The sequence below is a fragment of the Canis aureus genome, chromosome 27 (genome assembly GCF_053574225.1).
Source record: "Canis aureus isolate CA01 chromosome 27, VMU_Caureus_v.1.0, whole genome shotgun sequence".
In the NCBI taxonomy this organism is placed as follows: domain Eukaryota; kingdom Metazoa; phylum Chordata; class Mammalia; order Carnivora; family Canidae; genus Canis; species Canis aureus.
Window position 1 is genome coordinate 35,960,442 of NC_135637.1, and position 17,777 is coordinate 35,978,218.

The window sequence follows — 17,777 nt, forward strand, 5'->3', positions numbered from 1 at the left end:
CCAACTTACCCATGTCCATCCCTCAGTGTGAGTGTCATGCAAAGTCACTTCCTGTGCGAGACCAGAGCACATCATCCCTGCCAGGCTGCCTGCAATGCCCATGGCCACAAAGTTTCCTCCACAGAATAGGGCAGGTTGAGGGCTCCCAGAGTGGGCCACAGTCAGGGAAGGGGCCCCCGGGACACTGGGGATATAGCCTTCATTTAGCCCCGGGGGCCTGGAGGCTTCACTTTGCTCATGCCACACATGCATCCTGCGGGCAACCTCCACCCCAAAGCCTCAGAAGGCAGGTCCAACAAGAAACCCTAGACTCCTAGTTAGAGCTGCCCCCAAACAGCACAGCGCTCCATCTCCTACAACTGCCTCTGATGTTTTCCGCAGCGGCACAGCAGGACAGTCTGACCTCGTCCCAGAAGCTCCAGATTCTCCTGAGGTCCTCAGAGACGGTGAGCCACGAGATGCCTCGGCCTTGGTCTGCAGCTTCGGTGGGGACTCAGAGGATGGAAAGGCATGAACTGGATGCACCTGGACACGAGGAGAAGCAACACGCCTGGAGGATCTGTTCCCCCGCACGTGACATGGCAGGCCTCCCCAACAAAAGACCTTTGTGCTTCTCACAAGCAGAATGGATGCCAGAGGACATGACAAAAGGATCCTCTGTGATGGACACCACACCCAGAGTGGGGGTTCCTCATGACTGCTGATTATGGACACACTGAAAAGGAAGCAATGATACAGGCTGTCAGGCATGCATTTTTGGGGTGAGACTGGCCACCTGGGACTGCGTTCAGCAAGCAGCCCTCCTGGCTTTCCCCCTGTCTGCTGGAGGGGATGCTCCTCTTCCAGTTCTCCCCCCACTCACCAGCAGAAATACAGCTTACCAGAGGTGCAGGAAGAAGCAGGACTGCCAGGACCCCAAGGCCACCCTGGAATGTGCTGGAGGGGCAGGCTGGCTGCATCCTTTCTGGAACAGGACACACGGCTCACCTGGGGCCCCACTCTCCCTGTCAGAGCCCCTTCCAGTTACGTCCTCATATTCACTCTCCTCAGCCCCTTCCACCCAGCTCACCCCTGCTTACTCCCCAGTATCAGGCTGGACTAATCATTGGGTCCCCAAGCAACTGCCTCTGCCCTCTGGCCCACACCAGGCAGGGAGTCTGCAGGAGAAGCCCCACCCTCGGAAGGCCAGCTCCCAAACTCTACAGTCCCTTTCCTCTCCCATGTTAAAGGCAGATGCCGGTTCCGCCTTTCCTGCTACCGCCATACAACCCTCATGGAACCCCCACGTGATGTCCCCATGGTCTCCCGTCTTGCCCTAGCACAGCTCCGCTCCCACCAGGTTCCTGCTGAACCTCCCTCTGTAAGCCTGCCACTCATTTCTGCAGGCTCTTCCAGCTCTTCCAACAACACCCCTGCAGGCTGGGACCTCACTGAGGGGGGCACTTGACGGGATGAGCACTGGGTGTTATTCTGTATGTTGGCAAATTGAACACCAATAAAAAATAAATTATAAAAAAAATGGATTCAAGTGCAATCATTGTTGAAAAAGAAAAACTATAAGTTCCTCTATTTAAAATAGTGGGGACTGTGTGCCCGGTTGTCATGTTTACTGTAAATGTCTGATTTTCAGGAGCAGGTAATGAATATCAGGTTGAGGTAACTGTATTTCATTTGTATTCTCTTAGTCTTGAATCATTAGCATGGTGCTAGACTTATTTTTGCTTCTGTAAAAAAGCAAAGGAACTAACTAAATAACAAAGAAGAAACCCTTATAGCTTCAAAATACTTTTATTTCTCTACTTTTGCCTTACTTCACCAGCTCACACGCTTGTGGGAATTTAATTCTTTATTAGTCAAAGAAATGTGTGCTTCCTCATCATGGCTTGTTTAAAACAGTGCTCTAGAAGCTATTATCTACATACAACATAAGGAGAATATGCTCCCAACCTCTATGAAAACTTTGAATTAATGGTAGTGTTACAATGAAACCACACTGCAGATTTGCGAAGTTATTTTATTTTAGATATACCATAAACATGTGGTTTGATGTCTTCTTATCGCATTTGATTACTTATCTTGTGCAGCACGGCTGTGGCCCCTGCAACCTATGCCACCTGGCTTTGAAATATGAAAGCCAGCCCCATGGCTTCACCCCAGCTCACATACATGAATTCCCCTCTATTTCTGGCCTCTGGCTATTTCCATTTATGCCTTAAGACACTTTTGGACTTAAGAGTCAGTCTCTGTGATATTGTTCATTTCCAACTGTTTAGACTGCATCAGAAAGACTGTAGGCAAGGTTCAGTATCTACAAGTGAGTCACCATGATACACAACACCACAAACACAGGATAAAAATCATGTGTCCTATCAATAGATGAAGGAAAATGATTATCAAAATTTGACACCCATGCATGATAAACGCTCGACAAAGTAGGTTTAGTAAGAACATACCTCAACATACTAAGAGCCATATATGAAAAATACACAGCCAATATCATACCCAATGATGAAACACTGAGAACTCTTCTGTTAAGATTAGGAACAGGACAAGAAAGTCCACTCTCACCACTTTAGTTCAACATATTACTGGAAAACCCAGCCAGAGCAATTGAACAAGGAAAACAAGAGGCATCCATATTAGTAAAGAAGTTAAATGGCCACTATGTGAAGATAACATGATACTTTATACAGAAAACTCTAAAGGCTCCACCAAAAAGATATTTGGAAATAAGTGAATTTAGTAAAGTTGTAGGATGCAAAATTAATACCCAGAAATTGGTAGTGTTTCTAGGCAGTAATAAAGTAGAAAGAAGAATTAAAAACACAACTGTATTCAAAATTGCACAAAAGGAATAAAATATATAGGAATAAACCTAATCAAAAAGGCAAAAGTCCTGTGGTCCAAAAACTATAAAGCACCAATGAAAGTAATTGAAGATGACACACACAAATGGAGATATCACATGAATTGGAAGAAATCAATCTTGTTAAAATGTCCATAGTACCCAAAGCACCTACATATTCAACACATTTCCTATGAAAATACTAGCAGGCTATCTCACAAAACAAGAACAAAAATATCCAAATAAGTATGAAAACACCAAGGACCCTGGACAGGGTCACCTGGGTGACTCAGTCAGTTAAGCATCTACCTTCAGCTCAGGTCATGATCCCAGGGTCCTGGGATGGAGCCCCACATAGGGCTGCTTCCTGATTAGTGGGGAGCCTGCATCTCCCTCTCCCTCTGACTGTTGCTCCTCCTACTCATTCTCTCTCTCTCTCTTTTTCTGTCTCCATCTCTCTCATGCTCTCTCTCTGAAATAAATAAATGAATAAAATCTTCAAAAATAACTACCAATGTGAGCAGCCAAAGCAATTCTGAGAAAGAAGAAGAAAGCTAGAACTACCAAAATTCCAGTTCTCATGGCATGTTGCAAACCTGTAGTGATCAAAACACTATGGTACAGGCACAAAAGTAGACACACAGAACAAACAGCACAGAAATAAACCCACAATGGATAGTCAACTAATTTATGAAAAGGAGACAAGAACATCCAGTCGAAAAAGATGATGTCAATTTATGATGTCAGAATGCTGGACAGTTATGGGCAAAAGAATGAACCTGGAACCCTTTCTAATGCCACACACAGAAGTAAATTCAAAATGGATTAAAGACCTAGATGTGAGACCCGAAGCCTTAAAAATCCTAGAAGAGAACAGAGGGGGTCATTTTGCTGACTTCAACTGTCACATTTCTCTGGCTAGGTCTCCTAAAGCAAGAGGCGCTAAAGGAAGAATAAACTTTTAGGACTAAAACAAAATAAAAAGCTTCTGCAGAGCAAAAGAAACCATCACATACTAACATACAACCTACTGAATGGAAGGAGATATTTGCAAATGACATATCTGATGAAGAATTAGTCTCCAAATATATAAAGAAATTAGGGAACCACACCAAAAAAACCCCTAAAGAATCAAATTTAAAAATGGATACAAGATATGAACAGATATTTCTCCAAAAGGACATACAGATGGCCAACAGGTACACAGAAGGATGCTCAACAGCACTCTTCATCAGGGATATGCAAATAATCAAACATGCTCCGAGATATCACCTCACACTTGTAATAATGGCTAAAACCAAAATCACAAGAAACAACAAGTATTCATGTGGATGTGGACAAAAGGCCACCTCGTGCGCTGTTGATGGAAATGCAAACTGGTGCGGCCACTGTATGGAAGTTTCTCAGAAAAAGATAAAACAATAACCATAACCATATGGAATTCCTCATACCGGGTATCTATGCAAAGAATATGAAAACACTCAGTGAGGAAGATATATGCACTCCTATGCTTATGGCAGTGATATTTATAATAGCCAAATTGTGTAAGTACCCAAGTATCCTTCCATAGATAAATGGATAAAAAAGATGTGGTATAGAGATACAATGGAATATTAATAAGGCATAAAAGAATGAAGTCCCAGGGTCCTGGGATTGGGCTGGCATCAGGTTCCCCACAGGGAGCCTACTTCTCTGTCTACCTATTTCTTTGACTTTCTGTGTTCTCCTGAAACAACAAATTATTTAAAAAACTAAAACCCCCAAAATTCTAATACCTCGCCACCCACATTCAGTCAAGAATCTTGTAAATTTCATTACAAAATATATATTTTAGGTTGAGGTGCTTCAGTCCACTGCTACCACTTTAATCTTAGCCATCCTCATGTAGTCCAGATGACCACTCCAAAATCCGGACCGTAGAACCTGAGCGAGAAATATGAGTCAGACAGGAATTCCAAAAGTATCTTGTGACACACCCTCTTCTCCCTGTACAGAGATACAGAAATCATTAACAAAATATATCTTAAATGAAAACACATGGATGGGAGCACAATCATAGTAAAATCAAGCATCAGAAGGCATAAGGAAACACCAACATGAGCAAGGCTTAAACATGTGCATAATGACCACTGTGTTATGAATAAGGTGAAGGTACCTGAGATCTCAGGTCCATGGGGAAATAGAAACTGAGTAATCCAGGTGAGATAGTCAGAGGCAAATTCAGTGTTTAAAACCAGGGGCCACAGGAGGATTCTCAATTTCATGAAAGCAGAGATGCCAAAATGGATGCAGATAACTTTGCAGGGCTACAGAAGGCTTAGAGTAGCATCCTGGGATTTTTATGATAACCACTAGAAACATGATTAAAAATAGAAATCCAGCTGATCCAAGATGGTGATGTAGAAAGACCCTGAATTCACCCTGTCTGTGGACATATCCTATCTCTACCAACAGCAAGACAGACAGAGACAATGGTGATGAGGGGAATCCCCACTCCTGACATGGCAAAATACAGTGGGGAGGGATAGTACTGAGGGTCCATGAGCAGATTTATTGGCACTGGGGCACAGAAGAAAAGCTGGGGTTGAAAAGAGCAACTAGAATATAAAGGAAACTGTCTTATAAACCTGACAAAAGGCAGGGTAGTGGCCAGGACTCTTGACTGGTTGTAGGGGCTGGCAAGAGCCATGATTTACAATATCCCCCCAACTTGACAAGGTAGAAAGGAGCAGGAGCTGGAAGTCCTCATATACCTATCAACTCAGACTCAGGCCCCCAGCCCACACCAGTGCCTGCCATTCCAAGAAGGCAGCCCCAGAGCAGCAGACACTGAGATCCCTGGACAGCACTCACTACACTACACCTGTCTTGCCGAGGTGTCATAGGCATAGATAACCTCATAATACTCCATGTCCATAGAAATTTAACTCCAGAAGGATTGCTAGGTCACCCGTGGTGTGGAGTGCTCTGGGGCCTCCTGGCTCATGCCTACTTTGGCTTCAGCCCCCCAGGCAGGGCACTTCCTTCATCCAGCACCTCAGCTTCCTGGCATGACACCCACCTCAACTCCAGGCACCCCACCAGGGCATCCTCTCTGGGAACACACTAGGACCCCCAATCCCACTTCAATCCTGGCTCCAATTGCCACCCCAGGTTTCAGCTGGTGCTGAGCATACTGAGACCCCAATTTGTACCCAGTTCACATTAAGCTGCCTTATTAGGATTCCCTCTGAACAGAGATCCCTGGGACACCACCCTGGCTCAGACACACTTCATTTTTTTTAATAAAATAATTTTTTATTGGTGTTCAATTTACCAACATACAGAATAACACCCAGTGCTCATCCCATCAAGTGTTCCTCTCAGTGCCCGTCACCCACTCTCCCCCACCCCCCGCCCTCCTCCCCTTCCACCACCCCTAGTTCGTTTCCCAGAGTTAGGAGTCTTTATGTTCTGTCTCCCTTTCTGATATTTCCCACACACTTCTTCTCCCTTCCCTTATATTCCCTTTCACTATTATTTATATTCCCCAAATGAATGAGAACATATAATATTTGTCCTCCGATTGACTTACTTCACTCAGCATGATACCCTCCAGTTCCATCCACGTTGAAGCAAATGGTGGGTATTTGTCGTTTCTAATTAGCCTTAATATTCTTGAGGAGCACTGGCCAGTTACAGAATAATCCTTAGTACAGGTTTGCCTGTTTCCTCACACCTGGATTCAAGGCAGGGGCTCTTGTAGATTTACAACAGATATAACACCGTGTTTTTCTCAGTTTATCATGTTGGGGAACATGTGATATTACCTGGTAATTTTATTTTTGATTGTTTAGTTAAGATGAAGTCTGATAGATTTGATTTCACCATTCTAAAGTGACTGCTTTTTTCTTTGGTAATTGATAAACTTGCTGGAGGAAGACACCTTGAGATTACTCAAATTTACTCTTCCTCACTCAAGTTCTACTCACCAATTTTAGTATCCACTGATTCTTGCCCGAAACACTCTTACTATGATGCTCACCAAACAGTGCTCCTTCTGTGCTTTCAGTGCTCCTTCTTTGTATATTAGTTCATTTTCTACTGGAAGGAAGAACTTCTCATTCTTCTCTGTGAACGTCTGTATGACTTGACTTATGTAAATGTGGACTCGTGGGTACTTATTTATGGATGATAATAGTTTACCCTCACCTGATGCTGACTCTGTCTCCTGCACATGACTAACCATCCTCCCTCCTAATGCAACTACCATCACCTGACCCTGGACTGCTGTCACTAGAACTTTGTGTTGCCAGTTTTTGAACTTTCCCTAAGTTCAAAAGGGAACTTTTTGAAAAGTCTGAAAACATTTCAGATGTTTCTACTTTCACCAATACTTAGAGGACTCTTCTGTATCCTTTGGTAGATGTCTTTTGTGAACATATGTATGAATTTTTGTTGAGGATTTACCTGGGAATAGAACGTTCCATGTCATTAGATGCTACTCATCAGTTTTGTAAGATAGCTGCCGCAATGCAAATGCCCACCATCAGCTCAAGCATTCTTGCAGCTTATGGTCTTAAGACTTACTGTTAGAGACCTCATCTCTTTAGCTGTGACTGGTAGACACTCAGTATTCACTCTAGTACCCTTTCCTTGGCATGACCTTGTCTTCAATTTCTATCCGTCTCCCTCTGTGAGGCTATCAGTACATTTGTAGCCCCGAGCCACTCAGCTATGTTTACTGGAGTGGGCAGACACCTTGGCAGAAAGAAGCCCCAATTGCTGGGACGATCTGTCTGGATTCCCACTTGTCTCCTATTTTAATGCTATTACTGTTTATTGCCTGGATAAACTGGCTAAGCCTTAAACAGGCACCCCCCTATATTCTCATTAGCCTGACTACCTCTTCTCAGGAGGAGACAGGTTCATGCTCTCCCAGAAGCTGAAATTTCAGGAGACAGTGTTAGCTGGCCACTCTCAGGAAACTTCAGAATCATTAGATTAAAAAGTTAGAACCTAGAAAATTTTAAACTCCTATTTAAAAGCTTGACCTGTGTGGTGGTGGTGGTGGTGGTGGTGGTGGGTGGGTGGGTGTGTGATGTACATCAAAAAGATTAGATACTTTAAAAAGCACATCTGTTTTTAACACTGTCAGGAAGCTCCACACCACACAGTTTTCCAGAGTGGCTTACCAGTTCACATTCCCACCAACAGTTCAAGAGGGTTCCCCTTTCTCCACATCCTCTCCAACATTTGTTGTTTCCTGTCTTGTTAATTTTCACCATTCTCACTGGTGTGGGGTGGTATCTCATTGGAGTTTTGATTTGTATTTCCCTGATGGCAAGTGATGCGGAGCATTTTCTCATGTGCTTGTTAGCCATGTGTAGATCTTCTTTGGTGCAATTTCTGTTCATATCTTTTGCCCATTTCATGATTGGATTGCAGCAATAACCACAATAGCCAAACTGGGGAAGGAGTCTTGGTGTCCATCAAAAGATGAATGGATAAAGAAGATGTGGTCTGTATATACAATGGAATATTACTCAGCCACGAGAAATGATGAATACCGACCATTTGCTTCAACACAGATGGAGCTGGAGGGTATTATGCTGAGTGAAGTAAGTCAATTGGAGAAGGACAAACATTATATGTTTTCACTCATACAAGGATTATAAAAATAAGTGAAAGGGATTATAGGGAAAAGGAGAAAAAATGAGTGGGAAATATCAGAGAGGGTGACAGCACATGAGAGACTCCTAACTCTGAGAAAGGAACAAGGGGTAGTAGAAGGGGAGGTGGGCAGGGGGATCGGGTGACTGGGTGATGGGCACTGAGGGGGGCACTTGACAGGATAAGCACTAGGTGTTCTACTATATGTTGGCAAATTGAACTCAAATTAAAAAAATAAAAATAGGGAACCCTGGGTGGCGCAGTGGTTTAGCGCCTGCCTTTGGCCCAGGGCGCGATCCTGGAGACCCAGGATCGAATCCCACGTTGGGCTCCTGGTGCATGGAGCCTGCTTCTCCCTCTGCCTGTGTCTCTGCCCCCCTCTCTCTCTCTGTGTGACTATCATAAATAAAAATAAAAATTAAAAAAAATTAAAAAAATAAAAATAAAAAAGTGGAAAAATATACAAAAATAAATAAATAAAAAGCACATCTGTAAATTCATTTTGTCTTTGTCACTAAGTGATCCGAATGGACTTAGACAAATCCTAGGCAAAAAATGAAGGATTGGAATCTTATCAACCACAGACACTGACCAAAGTCCATTATAATTAGAAATCATTAAACCACATACACTCAAAACCACAAAATCATTTTTAAGGAACAAGTGTAGTAGAGAGATTAGCATCGATGGAAATTAAAAGAAACAGCTATAGAACAGAGAGAATCCAGTGGTATGTATGCCTCAAACTGTGAAACAGCAAACTGGTAACAAGGGACCTGCAGCCATTGATGAATGAATGACAATGAACCCTGCATTTTAATGCACTAAAACAGGGTGAACTTAAATAGTAAAATAAACAATGAAAAGTAGAAACTAAATAGAGAACAATGAATAATTCTACAGATGAAAATATGAAAGTTTGACATTGCCAAGAATGAAGGAAAAAAGTAAAAGGCTCAACATCATTAGAAACAAGAAGAGTTTACGACTGCAGATTCACTGGAGATTACAGAAATAGTAGTGGAAGCCATGGGCTAGAGGGTGGCACTGAATCTGAGGATTCAAAATGTAGTTTTTAGAAAAGTACAACCAATTAACTGTTGGTGCAGTGAATAAAAAAAAACTGTACATAAATATGCAGATAATATATTTGAACAATGTCCACACCCTTTTATGTGGAAAGAACCTGTCTAGAATGAGAAACAGATTCCCTAATATGATCAAGGATGTGTGCCAAAATCTTCCTTAAGTACTACCATGTTAAAAAGTAACAAGAATGGCCATATTGCTGATTTTCTGAGCACAGTCAGAAACCAGCCAAGCAGGGAGGGATTTTCTTCAGTGCTCAAGGCCCAAGAAATGTTGGAAAAAACCCTACTCTGCTGCCTGTGAATGGGGCAGTTCCTCTAACTCCCAAACTTTGTTGCTCAGGGGTAAACCGGGATCCTAATTATTTGTCTCAGTAGGTTGCTAAAGAATGCTTCTTGTGCTGTGTTGATGAGCCCCATGGACAAGATATTGTTAGCCACCTGTTCTCCTGACATTCAGTTATGTTCCAAAAACATGTTTGTGGAAGGCTCTGTATCATCTTTCTATTGCTGCCTAACAAAGTATGGCAAATATGGCAGCTCAAGACAACCCTCACATGTTCCTGCACGGTTCTGTGTGCATTAGATGTCTGGCACTCCATGGCTCTCAGGGCCTTACAAGGCAGAGATTAAAATGTCAGAAACGAACTAGGGGTGGTAGAAGGGGAGGAGGGCGGGGGTTGGGAGTGAATGGGTGACGGGCACTGGGTGTTATTCTGTATGTTAGTAAATTGAACACCAATAAAAAAAAATATAAAAAAAAATAAAATGTCAGACAAGCCATGGGCTCATCTAGAGGCTTGGGTTCCTCTTCCAAGGGCACATGGTTGTGGCAGAAGCCTTTCTTTCATTTTTTTTTTTGTGGTTGTCAGAGGCTCTTCTTTCCTGCTGGCTGCCAGCCAGCTACAGCCCAGTCTCAGCTTACACCACCTTACTTCATGCCCACCCCTCCCCCATATGCCACCCACCAGAGCACATGGAATCCTCTTCCGCTTCACATCTCTCATTACCCTCTAAGGATTCACGGGAGAGATCTGTTCCCTGGGAAGTTACCTTGATGACTCATCCCATGTGTTCAGTGACTATAGGATTAGCCATGCTTTCCTGCCTGGACTCAGACAAAGAACGTAACTCTTCCGCAGGCCGGCTGCATGCAGAAGTGACTAAATCATCTAAAATTTAGGTTAAATGAGCAATTGCCAGGTACGTGTTTGGGATACGTGGGCAAATGTGGAGGGTGGGTCACTGTATAACCCAAGAGGCTATACAATGAACCTGGACAGGATGGCAATGACACCACCTCAAGCCTTGTCTCCTCCAATGCCCAGATTCCAGGAGATACATCACTCTGCAGCCACATGTGTTTGGAGCAAAAATGTAGGCACACAACACAGAAATAAGGAGAGAATGCCCATGACAGGTTGACTGGGCTTGGCTGTGACAATGGGGGAGACAGTGTAATTAGAGTGGCCATGGCAAGGATCTCACAGCTGCACAGAGGCTCATGCCTTCTGGGTGAGCAGATTTGCACAGAAGATGCGACCCAGTACCGTGGGGTCAGGCCACTGGCATGCCACTATGCAAAGTTTAGTGAATACTCAAATGAGAAATACCTTCCAAGGACATTCCATGAATAACAAATAGCTCTGTCCTTGTAAGCATCCCTAGGTGGTGCTGCAATTACTGTTCCTGTTTTATTTTATTTTATTTTTTTTTCCAGTTTTATTATTGACTATAAGTTTAAGGTATACAATGTCGTAATACATATATCAAAATGATATAGATGTTGAAATTACATCTATTTATCAAAATGATTACCACAATAAGGCTGATTAACACCTCCATCTTCTCACAATTTTACAATTTTTTTAAATTTATTTTTTATTGGTGTTCAATTTACTAACATACAGAATAACCCCCAGTGCCTGTCACCCATTCACTCCCACCCCCCGCCCTTCTCCCCTTCTACCACCCCTAGTTCGTTTCCCAGAGTTAGCAGTCTTTATGTTCTGTCTCCCTTTCTGATATTTCCCACACATTTCTTCTCCCTTCCCTTATATTCCCTTTCACTAGTATTTATATTCCCCAAATGAATGAGAACATATAATGTTTGTTGTCCTTCTCCGACTGACTTACTTCACTCAGCATAATACCCTCCAGTTCCATCCACGTTGAAGCAAATGGTGGGTATTTGTCATTTCTAATAGCTGAGTAATAGTCCATTGTATACACAAACCACATCTTCTTTATCCATTCATCTTTCGTTGGACACCGAGGCTCCTTCCACAGTTTGGCTATCGTGGCCATTGCTGCTATAAACATCGGGGTGCAGGTGTCCTGGCATTTCATTGCATTTGTATCTTTGGGGTAAATCCCCAACAGTGCAATTGCTGGGTCGTAGGGCAGGTCTATTTTTACCTGTTTGAGGAACCTCCACACAGTTTTCCAGAGTGGCTGCACCAGTTCACATTCCCACCAACAGTGTAAGAGGGTTCCCTTTTCTCCCCATCCTCTCCAACATTTGTTGTTTCCTGCCTTGTTAATTTGCCCCATTCTCGCTGGTGTGAGGTGGTATCTCATTGTGGTTTTGATTTGTATTTCCCTGATGGCAAGTGATGCAGAGCATTTTCTCATGTGCATGTTGGCCATGTCTATGTCTTCCTCTGTGAGATTTCTGTTCATGTCTTTTGCCCATTTCATGATTGGATTGTTTGTTTCTTTGGTGTTGAGTTTAAGAAGTTCTTTATAGATCTTGGAAACTAGCCCTTTATCTGATATGTCATTTGCAAATATCTTCTCCCATTCTGTAGGTTGTCTTTGAGTTTTGTTGACTGTATCCTTTGCTGTGCAAAAGCTTCTTATCTTGATGAAGTCCCAATAGTTCATTTTTGCTTTTGTTTCTTTTGCCTTCGTGGATGTATCTTGCAAGAAGTTACTATGGCCGAGTTCAAAAAGGGTGTTGCCTGTGTTCTTCTCTAGGATTTTGATGGAATCTTGTCTCACATTTATATCTTTCATCCATTTTGAGTTTATCTTTGTGTATGGTGCAAGACAGTGGTCTAGTTTCATTCTTCTGCATGTGGATGTCCAATTTTCCCAGCACCATTTATTGAAGAGACTGTCTTTCTTCCAATGGATAGTCTTTCCTCCTTTACCGAATATTAGTTGACCATAAAGTTCAGGGTCCACTTCTGGATTCTCTATTCTGTTCCACTGATCTATGTGTCTGTTTTTGTGCCAGTACCACACTGTCTTGATGACCACAGCTTTGTAGTACAACCTGAAATCTGGCATTGTGATGCCCCCAGATATGGTTTTCTTTTTTAAAATTCCCCTGGCTATTCGGGGTCTTTTCTGATTCCACACAAATCTTAAAATAATTTGTTCTAACTCTCTGAAGAAAGTCCATGGTATTTTGATAGGGATTGCATTAAACGTGTATATTGCCCGGGGTAACATGGACATTTTCACAATATTAATTCTGCCAATCCATGAGCATGGAATATTTTTCCATCTCTTTGTGTCTTCCTCAATTTCTTTTAGAAGTGTTCTATAGTTTTGAGGGTATAGATCCTTTACATCTTTGGTTAGGTTTATTCCTAGGTATCTTATGCTTTTGGGTGCAATTGTAAATGGGATTGACTCCTTAATTTCTCTTTCTTCAGTCTCATTGTTAGTGTATAGAAATGCCACTGATTTCTGGGCACTGATTTTGTATCCTGCCACGCTACCGAATTGCTGTATGAGTTCTAGCAATCTTGGGGTGGAGACTTTTGGGTTTTCTATGTAGAGTATCATGTCATCGGCGAAGAGGGAGAGTTTGACTTCTTCTTTGCCAATTTGAATGCTTTTTCTGTCTTTTTGTTGTCTGACTGCTGAGGCTAGGACTTCCAGTACTATGTTGAACAGCAGTGGTAAGAGTGGACATCCCTGTCTTGTTCCTGATTTTAGGGGAAAGGCTCCCACTGCTTCCCCATTGAGAATGATATTTGCTGTGGGCTTTTCATAGATGGCTTTTAAGATGTCGAGGAATGTTCCCTCTATCCCTACACTCTGAAGAGTTTTGATCAGAAATGGATGCTGTATTTTGTCAAATGCTTTCTCTGCATCTAATGAGAGGATCATATGGTTCTTGGTTTTTCTCTTGCTGATATGATGAATCACATTGATTGTTTTACAGGTGTTGAACCAGCCTTGTGTCCCAGGGATAAATCCTACTTGGTCATGGTGATAATTTTCTTAATGTATTGTTGGATCCTATTGGCCAGTATCTTGTTGAGAATTTTTGCATCCATGTTCATCAGGGATATTGGTCTGTAATTCTCCTTTTTGGCGGGGTCTTTGTCTGGTTTTGGAATTAAGGTGATGCTGGCCTCATAGAACGAATTTGGAAGTACTCCATCTCTTTCTTCTTTCTATCTTTCCAAACAGCTTTAGGAGAATAGGTATGGTTTCTTCTTTAAACGTTTGATAAAATTCCCCTGGGAAGCCATCTGGCCCTGGACTTTTGTGTCTTGGGAGGTTTTTGATGACTGCTTCAATTTCCTCCCTGGTTATTGGCCTGTTTAGGTTTTCTATTTCTTCCTGTTCCAGTTTTGGTAGTTTGTGGCTTTCCAGGAATGCATCCATTTCTCTTAGATTGCCTAATTTATTGGCGTATAGCTGTTCATAATTAGTTTTTAAAATCGTTTGTATTTCCTTGGTGTTGGTATTGATCTCTCCTTTCTCATTCATGATTTTATTAATTTGAGTCTTCTCTCTCTTCTTTTTAATAAGGCTGGCTAATGGTTTATCTATCTTATTAATTCTTTCAAAGAACCAACTCCTGGTTCTGTTGATCTGTTGACCAGAAGACCACAGTTCTTCTGGTCTCGATTTCATTGAGTTCTACTCGAATCTTTATTAACTCCCTTCTTCTCTTGGGTGTAGGATCTATTTGCTGTTTTTTCTCTAGCTCCTTTATGTGTAAGGTTAGCTTTTGTATTTGAGTTCTTTCCAGTTTTTGAATGGATGCTTGTATTGTGATGTATTTCCCCCTTAGGACTGCTTTTGCTGCATCCCAAAGATTTTGGATGGTTGTATCTTCATTCTCATTAGTTTCCATGAATCTTTTTTTTTTAATTTTTTAAAATTTTTATTTATTTATGATAGTCACACAGAGAGAGAGAGAGGCAGAGACATAGGCAGAGAGAGAAGCAGGCTCCATGCACCGGGAGCCCGACGTGGGATTCGATCCCAGGTCTCCAGGATCGCACCCTGGGCCAAAGGCAGGCGCCAAACCGCTGCGCGACCCAGGGATCCCCTCCATGAATCTTTTTAATTCTTCCTTAATTTCCTGGTTGACCCTTTCATCTTTTAGCAGGATGGTCCTTAACCTCCACGTGTTTGAGGTCCTTCCAAACTTCTTGTTGTGATTTAGTTCTAATTTCAAGGCATTATGGTCTGAGAATATGCAGGGGACGATCCCAATCTTTTGGTATCGGTTCAGACCCGATTTGTGACCCAATATGTGGTCTATTCTGGAGAAAGTTCCATGTGCACTTGAGAAGAATGTGTATTCAGTTGAGTTTGGATGTAAAGTTCTGTAGATATCTGTGAAATCCATCTGGTCCAGTGTATCATTTAAAGCTCTCGTTTCTTTGGAGATGTTTTGCTTAGAAGACCTATCGAGTATAGAAAGAGCTAGATTGAAGTCACCAAGTATAAGTGTATTATTATCTAAGTATTTCTTCACTTTGGTTAATAATTGATTTATATATTTGGCAGCTCCCACTTTCGGGGCATATATATTGAGGATTGTTAAGTCCTCTTCTTGGACAGATCCTTTAAGTATGATATAGTGTCCCTCTTCATCTCTCACTACAGTCTTTGGGGTAAATCTTAGTTTATCTGATATAAGGATGGCTACCCCTGCTTTCTTTTGAGGACCATTCGAATGGTAAATGGTTCTCCAACCTTTTATTTTCAGGCTGTAAGTGTCCTTCTGTCTAAAATGAGTCTCTTGTAGACAGCAGATAGATGGGTCCTGCTTTTTTATCCAGTCTGAAACCCTGCGCCTTTTGATGGGGTCATTAAGCCCGTTCACATTCAGAGTTACTATTGAGAGATATGAGTTTAGTGTCATCATGATATCTATTCAGTCCTTGTTTTTGTGGAATGTTCCACTGAACTTCTTCTTAAAGGGGAATTTTAAGAGTCCCCCTTAAAATTTCTTGCAGAGCTGGTTTGGAGGTCACATATTCTTTTAGTTGCTGCCTGTCTTGGAAGCTCTTTATCTCTCCTTCCATTTTGAATGAGAGCCTTGCTGGATAAAGTTTTCTTGGTTGCATGTTCTTCTCATTTAGGACCCTGAATATATCCTGCCAGCCCTTTCTGGCCTGCCAGGTGTCTGTGGAGAGGTCTGCTGTTACCCTAATACTCCTCCCCATAAAAGTCAGGGATTTCTTGTCTCTTGCTGCTTTAAGGATCTTCTCTTTATCTTTGGAATTTGCAAGCTTCACTATTAAATGTCGAGGTGTTGAATGGTTTTTATTGATTTTAGGGGGGGATCTCTCTATTTCCTGGATCTGAATGCCTGTTTCCCTTCCCAGATTAGGAAAGTTTTCAGCTAGAATTTGTTTAAATACATATTCTGGCCCTCTGTCCCTTTCGGCACCCTCGGGAACACCAATTAAACGTAGGTTTTTCTTCCTCAGGCTGTCGTTTATTTCCCTTAATCTATCTTCATGGTCTTTTAATTGTTTGTCCCTTTTTTCCTCAGTTTCCCTCTTTGCTATCAACTTGTCTTCTAGGTCACTCACTCGTTCTTCCACCTCGTTAACCCTCGTCGTTAGGACTTCTAGTTTGGATTGCATCTCATTCAATTGATTTTTAATTTCTGCCTGATTAGCTCTAAATTCTGCAGTCATGAAGTCTCTTGAGTCCTTTATGCTTTTTTCTAGAGCCACCAGTAGCTGTATAATAGTGCTTCTGAATTGGCTTTCTGACATTGAATTGTAATCCAGATTTTGTAACTCTGTGGGAGAGAGGACTGTTTCTGATTCTTTCTTTTGAGGTGAGGTTTTCCTTCTAGTCATTTTGCTCAGTGCAGAGTGGCCAAAAGCAAGTTGTATTGGGAAAAGGAGAAAAGAGAGGAGAGAAAGAAGGAAAGAAAAGAGAAAGAGAAAAAAAAGGAAGAAAAAGAAACGAAAAAGAAAAAAAAAAGGGAAGAAAAAGAGAAAGAAAAAGAAAGAAAGGAGAAAAAAGGGGGGTGGGGGAAGGAAACAAATCAAAAAGCAAAAAAAAAAAAAAAAAAAAAAGAACCACGGGGGAGTATCTTCTGATTCTGTGTACTTTAAGTCCCTTGGCTTCCCCTGGAAGTTGTCAGTCTAGCTGGTCTTCTGGGGGAGGACCCTGCTGTGCTGATTTTCAGGTGTTAGCAGTTGGGGGAGCTGCTCTGCCCCTGCCTGGTGCAGGGCTCAGTGGGGGTTGTTTACCCCGTGAGGCCCCAGGAGCAAGAGCCCTAGTGGCGGGGCAGCTCTGGAAACCTGGATTCAGCCCCCGCAGGAACTCCGAAGCGTCTGCAGGGCCTGAGGCTCCGGGGCGGGGCCACTGATCTGCTCAGCTCGGGGCAGGAGCGTCCTTGCTGTCCTGGGCCCTCCCGGCCTCTGCCTGTCCCGGGGGGAGGCCGGATCCTGGGCTGTGTCCCGGCGCCCTGTGCTCCGGTGCCTGCGCTGTTGGATTCGCGCTCCCGGGCCGCGCAACCCCCTCCGCGGAGCCGCCGCCCGAACCCCTCCGAGCTGCTCCGGGTCCCGCCGGGTCCCGCCGTGCGCGCTGCAGCCCTTAGGGAGCTCGGCGCACTCTCCTGGGCGCGCAGTTGCTCTGTTACTGTCCCGGGGAGCCCGAGGGCATCCCCGCCCTCCTGGGTCCTGCTCCAACTCCCTGCGAGCCCCTTTCCCCCGGGAAGGTCGGTGCAGCTCCTGCTTCTCCGGGAAGGGGCTCTCCTGTCCTGGGGACACTCCCCCGGCCTCAGCCCGGCTCCTCGCGGGGCCCCTCCCCCTTGGAGGCCTTTGTTTCTTTATTTCTTTTTCCCCGTCTTCCTACCTTGGTAGAAGCGCAAACTCTTCTCACTATAGCATTCCAGCTGGTCTCTCTTTAAATCTCAGGCCGAATTCATAGATTTTCAGGAGAATTTGAAGGTTTTCTAGGTAATT

The 17,777-nt window shown here is 43.2% G+C and overlaps 1 protein-coding gene and 1 long non-coding RNA gene across 7 annotated transcripts in view; one reads left to right on the forward strand and one right to left on the reverse strand.

Annotated features, from left to right (window-relative positions):
- LOC144299269 (uncharacterized) overlaps nucleotides 1–1,519 on the forward strand; it is a 27,119-nt gene extending 25,600 nt beyond the window's left edge. For 4 of the 6 annotated variants that reach the window (XM_077874778.1, XM_077874779.1, XM_077874777.1 and 1 more), the window contains one exon: nucleotides 382–1,519. In XM_077874778.1, coding sequence (XP_077730904.1) covers nucleotides 382–514 — 133 coding nt within the window. In that variant the 3' untranslated portion in view covers nucleotides 515–1,519. The remainder of the gene's footprint in view (nucleotides 1–381) is intronic. The other 2 variants (XR_013365977.1, XR_013365978.1) reach the window with 2 other exon arrangements.
- LOC144299277 (uncharacterized) overlaps nucleotides 1–17,777 on the reverse strand; it is a 29,372-nt gene that overhangs the window by 5,186 nt on the left and 6,409 nt on the right. Inside the window, exons 2-3 of the long non-coding RNA XR_013365985.1 lie at nucleotides 882–4,831; nucleotides 404–715 (exon numbers count right to left, since the gene is read on the reverse strand). This is a non-coding gene — a long non-coding RNA (uncharacterized LOC144299277). The remainder of the gene's footprint in view (nucleotides 1–403; nucleotides 716–881; nucleotides 4,832–17,777) is intronic.